Source organism: Eumetopias jubatus, unplaced genomic scaffold (genome assembly GCF_037043125.1).
Source record: "Eumetopias jubatus isolate StellerSeaLion01/CBP00866 unplaced genomic scaffold, mEumJub1_p1.0 scaffold_14, whole genome shotgun sequence".
Classification (NCBI taxonomy): domain Eukaryota; kingdom Metazoa; phylum Chordata; class Mammalia; order Carnivora; family Otariidae; genus Eumetopias; species Eumetopias jubatus.
Genome location: NW_028274820.1, coordinates 73,054,610 through 73,073,680, shown reverse-complemented (window position 1 = coordinate 73,073,680; position 19,071 = coordinate 73,054,610). Strand labels below are relative to the sequence as shown.

General features: G+C 34.6%; 1 protein-coding gene across 1 annotated transcript in view; it reads left to right on the top strand.

Moving 5' to 3' along the window:
* Window positions 1-18,587, top strand: part of PPP1R3A (protein phosphatase 1 regulatory subunit 3A) — a 38,763-nt gene extending 20,176 nt beyond the window's left edge. The window contains exons 2-4 of the mRNA XM_028104834.1: window positions 13,984-14,042; window positions 14,155-14,279; window positions 16,191-18,587. Of these exons, the coding sequence (XP_027960635.1) occupies window positions 13,984-14,042; window positions 14,155-14,279; window positions 16,191-18,587 (2,581 nt within the window). The remainder of the gene's footprint in view (window positions 1-13,983; window positions 14,043-14,154; window positions 14,280-16,190) is intronic.
* The last annotated feature ends 484 nt before the right edge of the window (window positions 18,588-19,071 follow it).

Below are 19,071 nucleotides of genomic sequence, written 5' to 3'. Positions count from 1 at the left end.
TGAGGTTTCTTTTTGGGGTACTGGAAATGTTTTAAGATTAGCTTTTGTTGATGGCTGCACGATTCTGAAAATACACTAAATATGCTAAAAATTATTGTACACTTAAAATGGGTGAATTTTATGGCATATATATTATAATTCGATAAAGCTGTTAGCTTTAAAAAATGTTACTGATTTTGTATGGAGATATGAATTTTATGATAAATAGACTTCTGTAGATCTACTGCAGAGTTGAGGGCTAATGGAAATTAGAAATAGAGTCTGTTTCTCCTGAAGTTTAGCAGAGAAGGTATTGTGTTTTAGACAAGGTTAGAATAATAGAGTGGCAAGAAAATGAGTATATGTAGTACATAAAGTCCCACATGAAAGGGTATATTAAAATATAGTTTCTATACATGAAATGTGGATAAGCTTCTAAGGATACCTGAGTACCTCTCCATGAATGCTGTAGCTAATTCTGCTGTAGGAATAAAGAATATGTTTGATTCCCTCGTTATGATATGTTAATTTATAGATGGAACAACTTTCACTCAATAACATTTTTCTTGCTGTTTCAATAGGAAATGTGGATATTAACTTCATCTTTGTGCAGAGTGCAAAATGCCAACATAATAATAACAGCTAATACTTATTGATTGCTTGCTGTATGCCATTGAGTGGTTTAAATCCATTTCTTCATTTAATGTATTACATTGGTATGAATACTTACTCTTCCTACTTGGTTTAATTAAACTTTTTTTTCTTGTGTCTTCTTTCTTGGGCTTTTCTCAGCTCTATTTTTCTCTTTCCCCTCCCACTTTCAGTATAAATGATACTATTAATGTTTCAGAGTCTCATTTCTTAAAAACAACCACTTTGTTCACATTGCCCTGACTTCAGCCAAAAACTAATTTGACATTGGAGAAATATATCAAATCAGATTTTATGCTAAATTTTTACTGATTTATTCAAAATGTTCAAGGGGTTTGTATATGTGAACCTGCATTAAATCCCAGAAAGGTGGGCTGAAGGGGAGGAGGTCTTTGAATGTGAAGTGGTAGATTCTACAGGAGTACGGAATCTTTTGTGAAGAGATCTGCAACAGAGGATGGAAAAAAGAAAACAGTTCACAAAAGGTGTGGGTGAAGGGTGGCAAAGAAGACATGTAATGCAAAATGTGGACATTTGTGAGGGATGCCTCAATGCATGCATTAATAATTTACATATTAAGAAGTCATGAGTCTTCGTGTTAATGAATCCCTAACTAGTCTCTGACACAATAGACTGAACTGTCCCTGGAGGAGTCATTATGGCCTATCATGTCAATGAGCCACATATTAATGACTCTCTTACATGCTCATCAACAGGTAGCCTAATAGGCTCCCATTGAGTTCTTTTTCATTTGCTTTTTAAATGTATCCTCTCCTGCCTTCCTTTTGTAACACTATTGTGAAGAATTGACAAAAAGGTGCATTAAGATGATTTTAATGTGTGACGTAAGTTCACAAAAGCATTAAATTCAGAAATAATGCTTTAAGTCTTACTCCTCTGCCTAGAAAACTTCTCAAATGCAGTTAAACACAAATCCAGTTGGATAATAGGTTCTTATTTGGATTTTAACATAAACTATCCAGCCCAATTTACCATATTTCTCTTTTCCCTGATATATCAATTTATGCTGTGATTAGCATAAGTAGAATAGCTAGTTTGGAAATATGTTTGTGAAACTGAATTGCTTGAACATGGAAATGAATTAGAACAGATTTCATATCATAAACACTCATTAAAACTAAAGCAGTAGCTGATAGTATAAAAAATTAAAAATATTAAAAATAAAGAGGAAATAGCAGACATATATTAATTTCATAGCAATGAAGAAATGAGCTAAAAAATGACTTTATAACTTTTAAATTTAATAATTCAAGGTAGTCTCAGGAAGGCACAATTTTAACTTTTCTAACTTGCTTTGGCAAGTTGGTCCCAATTACTCTATTTAAAATATCTGGTGCTTTTTTACAAACATAAAATCTATGATCTCCTATAAAAAATACTGAAGAACTGTTCTTCCAGTATTTCTACTGAATTATGCACCATCTCGCCTGATTTACTTTTCAGATGAAGGAAAGAGCATTGACACATGCTTGAAATCCTTTGTCAAGAGACAGGAATGGGTAGAAGTTGGGGGGAAAAGTTGGAGAAGTTTCTTAGCACTTTGTTCCCCACAAACAAACAAACAAACAAACAACCACTTGTAAACATTGCTATTTTGAGAAAATTGAGGGCAAAGATGCTCAGGTGAGCAGCTACAGGTTGGTACTCTGACCTCATACCTGTCACCCTCCATTTGGCAATTCCTTCTGAGAGGTGTCACTTCTTGAATGATTTGATTTCAAAGTCTGGAAGTCTCATGCTCCTTTGTGTTGACTCCGCCTCCTAACTCTTCCAAACATATATTTGGATATATCAATATACATTTTAAATTACTTTTTCTTAAAACAGTTTCAAAACAATATGTCACACAAATGCTAAAGAGCTTGTATGTCAAAGCTCAGTATTTAACAAACCAAATAGCTTAGCAATACTTACATGTAGATTCCACAAAGAAAGCGTGTTTAATCAGAGTTTCTGTAATTTCAGGTAGCTGGCTCAGTAGTCATGACTCTGCGATAGTGACTTTTTACACAACCACAGATAAATCAACATCATTATGAAAAAAAGAATGCCTGCAACTTAGTATCCTTAGGGAAAAATACACATGACAATACTCTGATAATTTTTGGAAGATAGAGATGGTATGAAACTCTTAGCAGTCGCTTTGCGGGGGACTCTGGAGAAGAAGGATGTCAGACTTTGCAAGTAGCAGGACTCAGCTGAACAATCACTAGTTTCTTGTCACCCACCTACTCCATGGGTGACAACTACTTCCTTTAAGAACTCAAGTAAAATAAGGCCTTTGGGCCAATAAGTTTAAGAACTTTTTCTGATATCCCTCTGATGTGTATTCTTTAGTTTTTCCAGTAGTCATTGCTTAAAAACATTCACATTTCTCTCTCAATGGAATATAACTGGCAGGTTGTGCCAGAGTCATCCCTTGAGCCAGGTTTACCTATAAGTCTTCTTTACTTACAATTCATGGATGCTGCTTATAATTATATCTCCTCCCAAAGCAACTACAATTTTTGGTTCACACATGGACCTCCAAGAGGCTACTTCATTCTTCACTAGATGCTCACAGTGTAGTACCTCTTTAGAAAATACACGTTGCCACAAAATGCACATGTTGCCCAGATTCAATCACAGAACTACATTAGTCTTTTTTTTTTGTCCTGATTCCCGTGAGGTGAGGTGAGCAGAAAAAATAGCACCCAGCACTTTGACATGGCAAGGCAGATTTGAATGGGCAATCCTTAGTAGGCAACCAAGTTATGAAATGAAGAAACTTTGGAAAAGAAACTTACCAAAGGATTCTTCAACAAAGGTATGTTTTTCAGTTATTAAAATTTCCTGTATTGAGAAGGCATAGTACAATTGTTTTCCGTACGCTTTCAAGATCAAGCACCGAGGCAATGGGCAATGCTCTAATTGAGAAATAGAAATAGAAAAGATTTTTAGGAATGTAGTAAATCAGCTTTATGGAAAACAGGAAAATGACTCAATAAAACCATCTGGTCCCTAATGTCGTGGCATGTGCTTAGTTTCTTGAATGCTTGAGCTGTTCACTAGAGTTTACTCAAGGGGCTTGTGGTTTGCCATGGTTTATGATTATATTTTATAAGTAATAAATGAGCCTATATGATAGGTATTATCCAACGCATTTGTTTATCCAGCCAGTTGTGATATATGTAATGCTCTGTTATTTGAAAAGTTTTACATGGACATAAGTAAAATGATATGGAAGTAAATGATTCTGTAATCTTTACTACAAATAATATAAGATTAGCTCACAAACTGTGCAGGTAGGATTTCTATCAATTTGAACTGATAATGCTGACCATAAGATTTTACCAAGAGTTTATTTTTGACTGTGTTGAAATTTTGAGTTAGCATCTATTTCTACTGATTCTGCTAGCATTTTTACTTTTTTTAAATAGTTTAAGAAACTTCCAAATAAAACATTTCAAAATTATATTCATAAATACTCCTATTAGTTATATAAATATAGAACTCTAAAACTGGAAGGTATATTATTTAATAGCAAAACTGAGAAGAGCAAGTTCATTCCGGTTTGAGCAATAAAAGGGTTGATGGGTAGTGGCTGCCTGGCTGTGTGGAGAAGGTTCATGGATTTGAATCTGGTCTCAGCAAGGAAATCCCTTGATCTGTTATCAGTGCTTGCCATGGGTGCTAGAGAGAGAGGCCAGCACGAGGGTATTGTATTTGATATCCCTAATCTGATCCAGAGCCTTCACTTCAAAGATAAGGAATGTGATGCCCACAAAAACTGTGTTTCTTACCATATTAGTTATTAGTCTCCAGATTCAGCATTGAAGGGAATATAAAGCCATTTAAAAATGTTGATGTTTTTTTCTTTGAGATTATTTCTTGCTTCTTTCAATCCCTGTTAATAATGCAGAGCTGTGTTTATTTTATTGTCCTTTCTTTATCATCAAGGAACTGACTATAATTTGTCTTTTCAATCTAAATTCCTTCTGCATCATGTCTTTAAATCTTTTTTCCGTAGATACTTCTGCTCACAATTAGAAATTTATCTCTTTAATTCTGTCTTTTGATCAAATATTTCACTGCTGTTTTTGGTTTTACTCCGGATCAAGAGGAGACTACTGGTATTGTAACACCAAAGGGATAGATATTAAGCTTTACTAGTTAATGTATTTTCAACATTACCTCTCGTTAAGTACAAGCTTTTGCGTTCCCTCATCCATTAACTCAGAAGTGGCTAAAAAAAAAAAAAGTCAGAATACTAGAAAGTGAATTTTTAGGAAAATATCACCATAAAATTATGAAAATAAATAGTATACAATATGTAAGTATTATCCCAGGAAAGCCTTTTCAGTATTTCTAGAAGTAGCCATTTGTCAGTGCCAATGTCAATGTTAATGTACTCTTTTTAAGTGTCTTAAAAAAAAATCTCAAAGAGGTGCCTATTTTTTCTAGTGTAAAAGTTCTCCATTTATTTTCCTTTCTTTCTTTAAGTAAGGAGGATAGAGGAAACAAAATGAGACCAAAGAGGACAGACAGGCTGAACGGCTTGAGGAGTTCAACATTTATGCACCTTTTAGCTGTTTCTCTCAGAGTGAAAGGTGGTGCCCAAGAATTCCAAGTTTGGTGCTCTCTGAGCAATGCCGAGCACCTTACAGCAGTGTTAGGAAGACACAAATACAAGTCATGACCACTTTGGAAATGATCCTTTTTTATGCCAACTTTTTTATTCCTCTTGGAACAGAGTTACACTTTTGCTGCCTGCAACCCAAACCTAACATTTACCCGGACTGGTTGGGTAATTCCATCACATCAGACGAGGATCGTGTGGAACAGGTCTCTGAGAGGTTTCACTCATATTTTAAGAGACATATGAGCTTTTTAGAACAATGGCATGATAGGACCTTAGGAAAATCATATCATTACTTATACAAAAACAACTACATTTCAAGTGTTAAAATTAACTCCAAAAGCAGAAGTGCCACATACCCAGAAACTGCAGTAGTGTGGTAATATTAACATGGTGCCTAAAACTTGACACTGAATAAATAAAAGAAAGTGTGGATTAACATTCCCTTGCACACTGTATTTGGAGAGGACACTTTTCAATAAAAGGTTACTTTTACTGAAGATCTAGTGATTTTTCTTTGGAGGATGGTCCTCTGAGAAGGGCATTGTAAAAACAACTAAGCAAGTATGCTATCATGGGTTACAAATTTTACTCTTGAAAGTAGCTTGTGAATTAAAAGTATGAGAGAATATAGGGTAAACGTTAAAAACTACAGATAACTCCAAGTGAAAGGAAAAGCATGGCACTTGGGTACCATGTAGTGTAGAATGTGTTTACCACACATCACTACACATCACTAATAACAATAATAGTAACAATAGTGATAATAATGATAAATTTATTAAACACTTCCATGTATTGAGAACTGTGCTAAATAATTGCCCTGTATAAGGAGGAGGCAATATTTTGGAGAAAATTGTGGCATAGAGATGTTGAGTATCATGTCCGAGGTCACGTGGCTATTATATTTCATATGGATCATTACTGATCATTATTGACTGGAAACCGTTAATTTCTTTATATATTCAAAACATATTTATTATCTACTTGAGGCCATCACATAAAATTTCAATGTTATGTCCCATTTCTTTGAAGTGGGGGGAAATTTAAATTGTAAAGATGATGCAAGCCTTTGTGCAATGATATTATAAGAGAGAAAAAAAATAAAATCTGGGCATTTTTCATTCAATAAACACTAATTTTCACTTCCCATTTGGTCAAAAGCCCAAAGGTCTTCTAAGCCTAACACATTTCCTCAATGAAACTCATTGCTTTCCTTCACCCTTGTTTCTCCTCCTGAATTCTCTATCTCAGGTGATGCTAGCTCCATCCTTTTAAATTCTCAAACGAGAAACCTCTGCATTAGCCTTTATTTCTCTCCACTCTTAAGGGTTTTCTAAATAGTAGGAAAGCATGCTACAAAGTCATAGCAAACTAACAAGGAGTAGAGGAACCAGGTTTGGGGCCAACTAAAGCAGAGAAATGACTCTCCCCACTGCCTATCATCGAGGGAAGGGGCAGTCTGCATAGCTAGACCCAATGGACTCAGTGCACTGAGACACATCACATCTTTATCTTTATCGGGGTTTACAAATCTGGCCTCACATCACAATCATCTTGGGAGTTTCTCAGCTCTATCATTCTCCATTCCCTCCCCACCTCCATGTGCAGGTCTATTAATTTAAAACTTACAGAGATCGGATCTGGTGCTTCTGATATGAAAAGGTGATTTGGGGAACTGTTGTTATATCAAGAGCTATAGTATCCATGGGAGAAGGGAAGGACAGGTAGCAGGGCTCCTGAACAACAGAGATGCAAGTTCCTTTATGAGCTTGATCTCTAGTTCCTTAGAAATTCATCTAGATAGAATGTCCAAGTCTAGCAAAACCAGTAGGCACTACTTACAGGGTGGCTAATAACCACTTAGAATGTTATGGCCCAGGTGAACAGTGTGGATGGGAAGGCATTTTATTTTTCCCCAGTGGAGGACTAGAATAAAAGCCAGAAACCTAAGCATAACTTGTGGGTCCCCTGTCCAAGCATGTGAGATTTGGGAGGAAGGTGCTTCTCATGGGTACCTGAGAAGCAGATCACCCAGCCCATAAGAGATCAGAAACCACACTGCAGATTAATTCAACACCTTCCTGACTTGTAGTGCAGGGGCCCCAGTTAACTGCCAGATTTAACTCTTCCTTCTTTAGGTCTTAGGAGGGAAAATAGATTTCTAAATCTCACGAATGCAACCAAGGTCAGGCAGAGAGAGTCATTTTTAAAATCTATCTACAGGGAATTGATCAACAAATCATATTTTTGCCACATCAAAAGTTGTAACTCAAATTTGATTCCTCTCCTCTTTCCTCATTGCCATCACCTTTAACCCTTGTCATATTTGTGCCTGAAATATTGTAGTCCTCTCGTGGCTAGTCTATCTGCCCCACTGTGGCTCATTCAGGTTCTCCTTAGAGAAGTCCCTAAATGTACCTCCAGAGATTGGTTCTAAAATGGACATCTGATCATGTCTCTCTCCCATTGAACTCCCTTTCCCCACCACCCCCTGCAGTGGTTAAAAAATGCATAAAGAATTCAGCCCCACTCTGCTTGGCATGCTAAGCCCTTTAAAACCTACTCAAAAACAAACTGGGGGTTCTAGAGGGGAGGAGGGTGGGGGGATGGGTTAGCCTGGTGATGGGTATTAAAGAGGGCACATTCTGCATGGAGCACTGGGTGTTATGAACAAACAATGAATCATGGAACACTACATCAAAAACAAATGATGTAATATATGGTGATTAACATAACAATAAAAATAAAAAATAAATAAAAATAAAACAAACTGATGGTTACCAGAGGGGAGGTGGGCTGAGGGATGGGTTAAATAGGTGATGGGGATTAAGGAGGGCACTTGTGATGAGCACCGGATATTGTAAGTGTTGAATCACTAAATTGTACACCTGAAATTAATATTACACTGTATGTTAACTGACTGGAATTTAAATAAAAACTTACTAAAACAAAACAAAACAAAACAAAACAAAACCTATTCAAACTAACTCTAGTTCTGTTCCTTGGCATTCTTTCCCCCCAGTACAATTTGAACCATCTGAACATCTCATTGTTTCTGAATGTGTCTCTGTCTTTTGTGCTTTCTTACCCTAAAATCTTTTACCACTTGTTATTGCCTCTGTCTGGAATGACCATACCATTCTTCTCTAATTGCCAAACTCTTACTTTCCTCAATAACTCAGTGACTCAAAATGTTACTTCCTTTGTAAAAAATTCCATGATTTCCCCACAGAGTACCTCCTTGTTTCTGTCCTCCCTTTTTTTCTTAGAGAATATGTTTCATATTCCATAATTTTTATAATACTTATCACTTATTATAATGATTATAATAATTGCCTGTTGATGTGTCTATTTCCATCCTTACATTTATCTTCTTAAAAGTAAGATGTTATGATATCCCAGTGTTTATTATTAAGTTATGAGAGTGGATGATCAAAATATCTTCTAGAAGAATGAATGACCCTTCTTATGATTAAATAATACAAAAGGCTATATTATATGATTTAAGATGCACTGGAAATAAACTTTCTCCACAAAATACATATCTTTTTGACTTTTTAATTTCTAAGTTTATAAGATTTTAAAATGTTGTTTAATTATTTGAAGTCACAATTAAAAACATTGTCCTGAGCTTTGGAAGGGGTGAAGCTTTAAGCATTATAAGACAAAGAGGTAAAGAGAAGGGAAGAGTAGAAAGGATGTTGTGCATTTATTCAACAGCATTTATTATGCCACTAGTATGGGTCAGGCACTGTTTTAGCCCCTGGGAATACAAAGAAATAAGAAACTTCCTTGCTTAAAAGAGCTCAGGTAACAAAAGGGAGGTCCGAAATATTCAATAATGCTTTTCATTTCTATGACAATTGTGTATAGTTCTACGCCCTATCATCAACCATCAGGTGCTTTGTTTTTATCCTCAATTCTTCTAAAGTTGTTTTAATTATACTCTTTAGATGTAACTGGTCATATGACTGGCACTTTGAATTTCAGAGTGGGATTTTATCTAAAGACATTCTCTAATCTAAGCCAGAGAGCAATTCATTTGTCTTAATAAATTATCTGAAATTAGAATTTAACTAGATATTTTGAATAATGTAATAAGCACCTGCAAAACTACCACTCAAAACAACAAATTCTAATAGCTTCCTTTCCTCATCCATTACCCCAGCTTGCCCCACCCGACATAACCATAATCTTGAAAATCAAGCTTTCTTGTTTATATAACTTTTTAGTATATTCTGTTTTCATTGATATATATATATATATATTCAAATTATTTTAGCAGTTTTTAGCTTATAAAAAAAGAACATCCTCTGATGTAATGTTTTGGAACTATTCATTTAATGTGTTGTTACTAAGATTTATCCATATTGTTGCATGTCCTTGTGGTTTATTAATTTTGAGTGCTATGTAATATTTCTTTTTATGATATGCCATAGTTCTGTGTCTCTCTTCTGTTGGTGGGTATTTGGATTGTTTCAAGTTTGTGTACTTGATAGCAATTTTTATCAATTAAATGGATATTAAAATAGTATCTCCTTGTGGTCTCGATTGACATTTCTCTGTTCTCTAACAATACTGCCTATCCCTTTATGTGCTTACTGGCTATATGAAGTTTCTCTTCAGTGAAATGTCTGTCCCTCTCCCCTGATTCTATGAAAATGTTCCTCCTTTCTTATTGATTTGTAGGAGTTTCTTATATATTATTGATGCTTTTTTTGTGTTGATTTTATGTAACACATGCATTCTATCCTAGTTTGTAATTTATATTTTTCTCTTATAAATCTGTCTTTTAATGAACAAGTTTTAAATTTCAATATAGTTAAACTGACAATCTTTTTTTATAGCCACTTTTTTTCTTATTTAAGAAAACATTTCCAACTCTGAAGTCTGTAAGATATTCACATGTATTTTCTATTAAGAATTTCAAGGTTTTGAGGTGCCTGGGTGGCACAGTCGGTTGAGTGTCCGACTCTCAGTTTTGGCTCAGGTCAAGACCTTAGGGTAGTGAGACTGAGCCCCCCCGTTGGGCTCTATGCTCAGTGTGGAGTCTGCCTGTTGATTTCTCTCCCTTTTCCTCTGCCCCTCCTCCCGCTTGTGCTCTCTTTCTCTCTAAAATAAATAAAGAATTGATACTAACCGTATTTCTGATAACTAGGTCAGTGACAACTGCAACTTAATGACAATTCCATGGTTCAAAATGTCATTCCATCAAAGTAAAACCTGTTAAACAGATACCAGAAGTATACAGGAGTAAAAATAAACCTCTACTGGTCAATTTAATCAAACTGGTTGTATAAATTTCACATTTCAACAGAACACTGGCAAAAAAGAATATTTTGGCTTTATATACTTAAATCAGATGCTAGATTTTTTTTCTGAATTAAGGAAATATTTTGTTATAGAGGATACACAGATTTCCAATTTTATCCGAACTTCTGGGTTCATTAGACATTAGTTGCATTACTGCCAATGTTTTTGTTGGTTCTAAGTATGATTTAGTAGATTGCTTAAGCTATTCATAGAGACAAATTTAAATCTTAGTTTTTTTGTTGTTGTTTAAAACAGGAATACATTTTAAAAGAATAAATGACTTTAAAATTCAAAATTGTTTATATTTCAGCATTCCTTAGTGGAACATTTCTGTGTTATTTTTCAAATGTGGTAATAGTAAATTTAAGTTTCAAGGGTAAATTTCTTGAACAGTTTTACTTATATTTGTTCATTATACCTATTTACGAAACCAGACTTTTCACGAGCATGCACAATGTTTACAGAGAGAGGTATATCTAGTTTAGAGTATGCTATAATAAAAGCTGTGTTTTGGGAAAATTACATCATGAGTTCACTTACTGTTTTTTATTGTATAATTACAGAAATACAGAATACAATTAAATCATCTAGATTCTTTTTATATTTTGCATAAGTATGATTCCAGATGGCTACATTATTTTAGGATACTATTAGTCTAACAAGCAGAAATAAAAGCAGTACAAACACTTCTGCTGTGTATGGGTCCTGCTGGAGAAGTTAATGTAAGGTCATAAACATTGGTCTTACACAGTATTGGCCACAAATGTTAAAATAAAAATGCATGTATATATTTGAAAAATAAAATAAAATAAAATAAAATAAAATAAAATAAAATAATAAATAAATCTTTTTAAAAAAAGAATTTCAAGATTTTTGACATTTCAGATGTTAATCCATCTGGAGCTGATTTCTGAATATATGCTGTGCTGACTTCATCTTTTCTCATAGAAGCAGCCATTTTCCCTATCTTCATTTTTGAACAATCCCTTATTACCTGCTATATGATATACCATGTTTGCCATATACCCAAGTTCTAGATATGTGCAAATCTGTCACTATGCTCTTGATCCTTGTCTGTCTGTCTCCATACCACCATAACTGTCTTAAAAAACTAAAACTTCATAAGATCTCTTGAAATCAGGTAGAGCAGGTTTCTCCTCACAGTTACTTCTCAAAAATATTTTACCTACCTTCAGTCTTTCGTCTTCTCTTTAAGATCCTGTTTTCAAATTTTGTAAAAAAAAAAAAACTGTTGTGGAATTTTTAAAAGATTTATTTATTTATTTGAGAGAGAGAGAGAGAGAAAGAGAGCAAGCAAGAGAGCCCAAGCAGGAGGAGAGGCAGAGGGAGAGGGAGAAGCAGGCTCCTAATGTGGGGCTTGATCCTAGGACCCCAAGATCATGACTTGAGCCAAAGGCAGATGCTTAACTGACTGAGCCACCCAGGAGCCCCAAAAACTGTTGTGGGACTTTGATTAGAATTGGATTGAATCTTAGACCAATTTGGGAGAGAATTAATACTTTAATATATCTTCTTCCTATCAATGAACATGGTATGTATCTCAATTTTTCTAGGTTTTTAGTATTTCCTGATACAACTTTATTCTTTTCCTTGTAGGACTCTTACACATCTTCTATTGTTTTTCTTCATAGATATTTGGTATAATATTTAAGTTTCATGTATTTCAGCTTCTCTTTCTTGTATTTATCCCTGAATCTAAGATTTCTCTCCTATATTTATGTATTTACATGTTTTATAAGACACCAATATAATAATACACAGTTTAGTACCTAATTTTTTGTCCCCCAATTTAGTTAAAAGCCAGATTAATTTCTTTTTGATGCAATAATTTTTTAAAAATTGATGTACCTTAGAGAATTAAGTTAGCAAAATGATTGATAGCATTTTGGTTAGTCAGAAACAGAAAGCTTAAATGGCTATGATTTTCCTTCTACAAATGAGATTTTCAACACTGTTATGGAGATAAAGAGGAAGCAGGAACAACTAAATGATATTTAATGGTTTATATATTTTTAAGCTCCTATATATCATGTATTTGGAGAAGGAAAAATGCATCAACTTGCAGTTAGATTCCATAAAAATAAATCTTTGCATAGTTATTGGCCTCATTAAACAATACAGATTTATAGATTCAGTATCAATTATGTAAATACTATATTTTTCCAATGGTATTATATTTATGTAGAAACATTATTTTCTCTCATGGACCCACTGGAAAATACCAAATATTTTTGGTAAAGTTAAATTAAACATATAAATATAAACAAAACTGAATTACTTTCTTGTGTAGTCCAGATGGAAGAATTTGCAGTTTTCTCATGATTTGTTGAAAAAAGATTGGCTTTCCTGGGATTTGGATCAACATTATCCATGCAATGAAGAGTAGACTCCATTACACAACTTTATCAGCAATTGCCAACTCTCTAGATGCATTTTATTGGAGAAAAAAGTCATTGAGAAAAGTCATTATAAGAAAATTCAGCTGAGACAATACAAGAAAATGTGGAAACTGGGCCAATCATTTCTGATAGATTGACTTGTGATATAACTATACACAAAGTGAGATTTTTCACTAACATTTTTCTTGCTGAGTGTCATGGACAAATCTAAATTCTAACGATGCCACACATAAACCTACAAGTAGAGTACCTTTGAAAGAAAAATATATTTATCTTCCTTAATCACTCTGCGGAAAATTATCATAAAGGAAGTATAACCCAAATCATTTTAAAGAAAGAAAACACATGCTTTCATATGAGCAATCTGAAGTCTTCGTTGTAAAATTAGCCCGTGGCAATACACACATAAAGTCTTTGAACTGAGTATAAATTTGGCTGCCTTTCAGTTTTTAGTAAGTTTGTTTTTTTCTCCTTTCTTGGAGAGAGAGAGTTAATGTTATATCCACCCAACTGAAACAATTTTGAATAAAATGGAACACAAAAAAAATTAATAATTGGAACGTTAAAAAGCAATTTCCACAACCACAAATGGACTGTCAGTTCATAAAACTTTATCATTTAAACCAACAGAAAAATGTTCTCACTTGCAAAGACTAACTTCATGAATGATGGAATAATCAACATTTACATATATTTTTACTTTGGTTATATAAGTTTTAAATATAGGCAACGCAATCTTATTTAGAAATATGGCATTGCGGAAATTATTTAAAAATTTTTCTACTACTAGTAATTTACTATTGAATTATTCTAAGAGATCAATTTTATTTAAAAAGCATACCAAGTAATGCAAGAAAATATGAAAGGTTATATAATATTTATTTGGCTTGTTATTTGTTTGAATTTTCCCCTGTACAAAAATAGTTAGAAGAGGTAGTCTCAGAAAACATTTATAACATTTTGTTTTCAATTTGACAGTAAAGAAGAATCATTAGTAACATCAGACGAGAATAACTTTGAGAATTCAAAGATTACAGGTAATATTTTTATTTGATTTTTTCAATTTAATGTTTAAACAAAATCTGTGTCTTTTGTTAAAGCCTACAATGATAACAATCTTACACAGACACAATTGTATTAACTTTGCAGATACCTATATCCCAACAATTGTTTGTTCTCATGAGGACAAGGAAGCCTTGGAAACCAGTAATCAAACTGTAAAAGATGTAAACAGGGAACATGATGATCATAATGAAAAAGAATTAGAGTTGATGGTAAGTGTTCTGGTTGCCACGGTATTACAGACGATGAATCCATTTATGCTTCAAAGATGCTGCAATGCCTGCCTTTCAATAGTTTCAACTAATATAATTTGCAAATGTGAAAGCACGCCTATTCTGTCCTTGCATCTCTAGCTTGATCAACAAGGCACTTTGATTTCAGTATGTTGCTTCTGGTCTCTGCAGTGGTAAATTAATGACATTCATTTTTTATCTCTTCACCAGCGGCTCTGAGTAATAGTTTGTAGGAATTATAGAAGAGGTAGCACTATCCTGATGTGCATTTCTAATCTTTGTGACAAGTGTACACTTAGCATAAACTCGTCTGTAAAATGAGAGGGCTGGACTAGATGGTTGTTAGAGTCTGTCCAGCTTTTCAAGTCTGATTCTTGCATTTAGCAGCATTTTTTTTAAAACTTACTTCCATCTTTGTGAGAATCTTACAGTTCTATATCATTGGAAAGTATTAAATTACCAAATGAGGAGAAAATAGCCTGTGCTATATTTTTTAAACAGGAAACAAAGTCAGTACTGTACAATTTAGTATTAAATTTGTTATCATAAATTTCACACTTGGTGAACATTCAATCTATTTGGAATTTTTGGGGGGATGGTTTAGATAGCATTTTTATCACAAAGGAAGAAATGGGAGTAAATGAGTCACATAATGCAATTTATCCTTTACTGTGTTTGGTCGGAGCTCATATCATTAGGATACATGGATTCATAATCACTGAAGATTAAAATGGCATTTCCTCTTCAAGTGTCAGTGCTGAAACAGAAAAGAAATAGAGCTCATCTCTTTCCCCACATTTTCCACCTTTTCTATAGTGATATGGAAGCTGCATCACTAAAGTATGCAATTTACTTTTGCTCCAACTTTAAGAAACTACAAAGTTGTCACCCATTGTGAGAATTCTCACCAGCTGAAAGTTAACATCACCATTTTTTTTCAAACCACAGAATATAATGAAAGGGCCCTGAAAAATCACATGCTTCACCAATACACCTCATTACAATGAGCAGGCTCAAATATAAAAGTTTGTTTAGAAGTTACTGAGATTGTACATCCAATAAATGAACAGGGAGCTGTAATTTAGATGCTAATTTGCTCCATGCTGACGTTAATGCATAAAACAATGAAGCTCTATAATAGATGGAAATACAACCAAATCTGTGGAACCCACAGGCATTGGCTTACAAGACAGCTGTGCAGTTGACAAGTAACATGAGCCTTATGTGAGAAGAAGGGGAAAACGTAAGATTTGCATATAATTATTGAGATCATGCAAATGTCAGTTATAAGGAGAAAAAAAAAACAGGCATCTCACTGTTAAATCCTGACAGTTGGCATCACTGAAGAGCTCAAATACATTTGAGTACCAGTTGGCAGAGGGTCATTAAAACAGAATTTGCAGAGACATTAACTCCCTCACTTTTCTTTGAGTGACGTTTTGCTATTAATAGTTTGCAGAGGCTTTGCAGAAAACATATTAATAAGAGAAACTGTAATAGGGGCACCTACAGCAAGTGTAAATGCAGCAAGGGGCACCCAGGAAGCTGCTCTCTAATTGATTAGCATGGAGCTATCAATGTGTATAACCTAAGTGAGGAGAAAGTGCAATGACAAGCAAGAATAGTTGAATAATACAATGTGATATTTGGAAGCTGGGAAGGAGAGTGATTAATTTTGGTCCGTTTTCTTATTAATCTCATTCCCAAGTCATAGCCTAAAAGGATCCCCCCAAAACATCTGGCTTTCAGAATTTATACAAAATCCAAAAATGAAATGAATCAAGGAAATCTACCAGTTAATTGCTAGCCTCACTAATGAAATCTAATTCACTTTGTATATTTAAAATCATTTGATCATTACCTGTTTTGTTTTGTTTTCTATCCCTTAAGATAAACCAATGCTTAATAAGAAGTACTGCTTCCAGAGATGAAAAGAATACATTTGCAATAGATCCAGTCAATTTTCCAAATAAAGCTGAGGGGTTAGAGAAGAAGCAAATCCATGGTGAAGTACACCCTGACTCATTTAAAAGGCCTTTGTCTTCAAGTTCATCAGCAGAAAGCTCCTTAAAGGGAGATTTTTACTGCAAAGAAAAATATTCCGCAGAAAATAAGTGTAGACATCAACCTTCAGAGGAAATTACTTCAGATATAGAAGAAATCAAGCCACCATCGGGAGATACTCGTAGTGATGAATTAGTGCAATTACATATTGGCAGCAAAGAAGTACTGGATGATAATGCTAATCCAGCAGAAGGGAGAGGCAGAGTGCAAATATCCTGTCCTTCCTCAGATCAACTAGTCGAAGACAACCTTAATAAAAAACATGAAGGAAGAGCTGAGAAAATTGAAATAAAAGATTGGGAATGTTTAAGAAGAGATTTTCATTTGGATTTCCGTTCAGAAGAATCAATGGAAAAAGGATCTTCTAAGAAAGATTATGGCAATGGTAAGACTGAGGAGGAGGAGCAAAGAATACATTTAGGTGTTAATGTAAAACAAAGCAAAAATTTTCATTCAGTCTTACACGACCAAGAAAGGCAGATGGGCCAGTCTGAAATCAGTATGGAAGGAACAGAAGCTAGCAACAGAGACCTAACTGTTCTGCTGAGTAAAGATATCACAATTCCCAACCAGGCAATCACAGCAGATTTGTTTCATTCACCAAGGATAAGTCTAAGTTGGGAAAACGTTGTGTTAACAACTCCAGAGCGTGATCTCTTGACTAGTGAAGGCACTACTTTACAAGGGATGCCCGGTCAAGTTTGTTCACCAAGAAGTGGAAATGTTTTGAGGAATGATTGTCTTTTCCAAATTGAAGAAGAAAAATCAGATTGGATTAATCCTGAAGATCAGAATAAGAATGCACAACAGAAACAAAGTTGGAGTGTTCTAGAAAGACAAAGAAAAGCAAGAGAGAGTAAGACAAATAGAACAGAACAGACCAAGGAACAATCTGCTTGTGAAGACATGTGGGGAAAAAGAGATAATACAAGGAATTTGAAAGCTACTCCTATGGAAGAATTGTTTACCTGCCAAAAAACAGTGAGCTGTGAACTGTCTTCTCTAGCTGATCATGGTGTTACTGAGAAAGCAGAAGCAGGTACAGCTTATATAATTAAGACAACATCAGAAAGTGCTCTAGAAAGCATGTCTGCTAGAGAAAAAGCAATAATTGCTAAGCTACCTCAAGAGACAGCACGAAGTGACAAGCCCATCGAGGTACAGGAAACAGCGTTTGATCCACATGAAGGGGGAAATGATGATTCACATTATACCCTTTGTCAACGAGATACAGGAGGTGTAATCTATGATAATGATTTTGAAAAGGAATCACATTTAGGTATTTGTAATGTACATGTAGATGAAATGGAGAAAGAAGAAACCATATCTATGTACAATCCCGGGAAGACACATGACAGGAAGAAACGTGGCATTGGAAATATCACATCTGTAGATGAATCCTTCCAGGTCATTACAGGCAATCAAAAAGCAGCCTCAGAACTGGATTTACATTTGGGAATGATACAAAAAGACAAAAAAATATTTCCAGAAAATAGAGATCATAAACAGGTCCAAGAATTATCAAAGAAAATAGACAGAGATGCTATTATTCATTCTGCTTTAAACTCAGACACTAACAGAGCTTCTCAGAATGGCTCTCACGTTTCCAATCACCATGCTAAAACCTCAGTGCCATCTCATGAACAGGCAATTGCTGTAGAGAATATAATTACTACCATGACTCTCCAATCTATTTCTACTAAATCAGAATATAATTGTAATCCAACAAGTGAAATCCAGGGTATTGAGAAGCACCCTCATCTTGGGTCTATACCTGAAGAAGTTTCCAAAAGTTCAGGAACAGAGACCTCAGGTAGTAGCAGAGAAAGATTTAAAAGCCAGATTTTTCAACAAGGAGAACGCGGTGTGGAAAAATCTCTACAGCCAATGATTTTCGTCAGTGAAGCTATTGAGACCGTGGAAGAGGCAAGGCATGAAAATGAAGGATTAGCCTCTGGACAATCACTGGGCTCTTCAGGTGACAAGGAATCCGAGAGCTCTGCTTCTGCTAGTCTCCCTGCCCAGGAAGGTGAAACTGAGAGCAGCGAATCTCTGCTTTCGAAATACACCAACTCTAAAGTACCGTATGTCCTTTTGTTTGTGATATTTCTTGTAACCATCTACCAATATGACTTAATGATTGGCCTGGCATTCTACCTTTTTTCATTGTACTGGCTATCTTGGGAAGGGGGGAGACAAAAAGAGTCTGTCAAAAAGAAATAACCTCACCACTATTATTATTTTCTCATAAAAGATAAGCTTTTTAGCCCCAAACGTTTGGATTGGTGAAAGAGACTATTCATTGTTCAAAGAGCCAGTGCAGTTTTTCTCTTGAAGGATCATTTAAAAAGGAATGCGTATGAAGTTTGCTCCTTCATATAAGTAATTATTCTATATAGGACCATTATGTTTGGATCATTAAATACCTATATGAATATGAGATCTGAAGCACGTCAAGTTGAAATTAGGTACAGCTGTTGCTCCTTAGCAGGCTATGAAGTTGCAATGCTTCATGTCTCTTCACTACTTAAAGTGCCATTTCTTGCATTCATTTCTTTTGCAGTAAAGCTTCATTTTTTTTTCCCTAGAGTATTTTTCCTTCTGAGGTTTTTTAAAAACTAGATAAAACATGAACAATGGCAGAGGACTTTTTTTTTGTCTTTTGGTACTGACCATGAAATTTGCATTTATCCCTGTATCATTTATC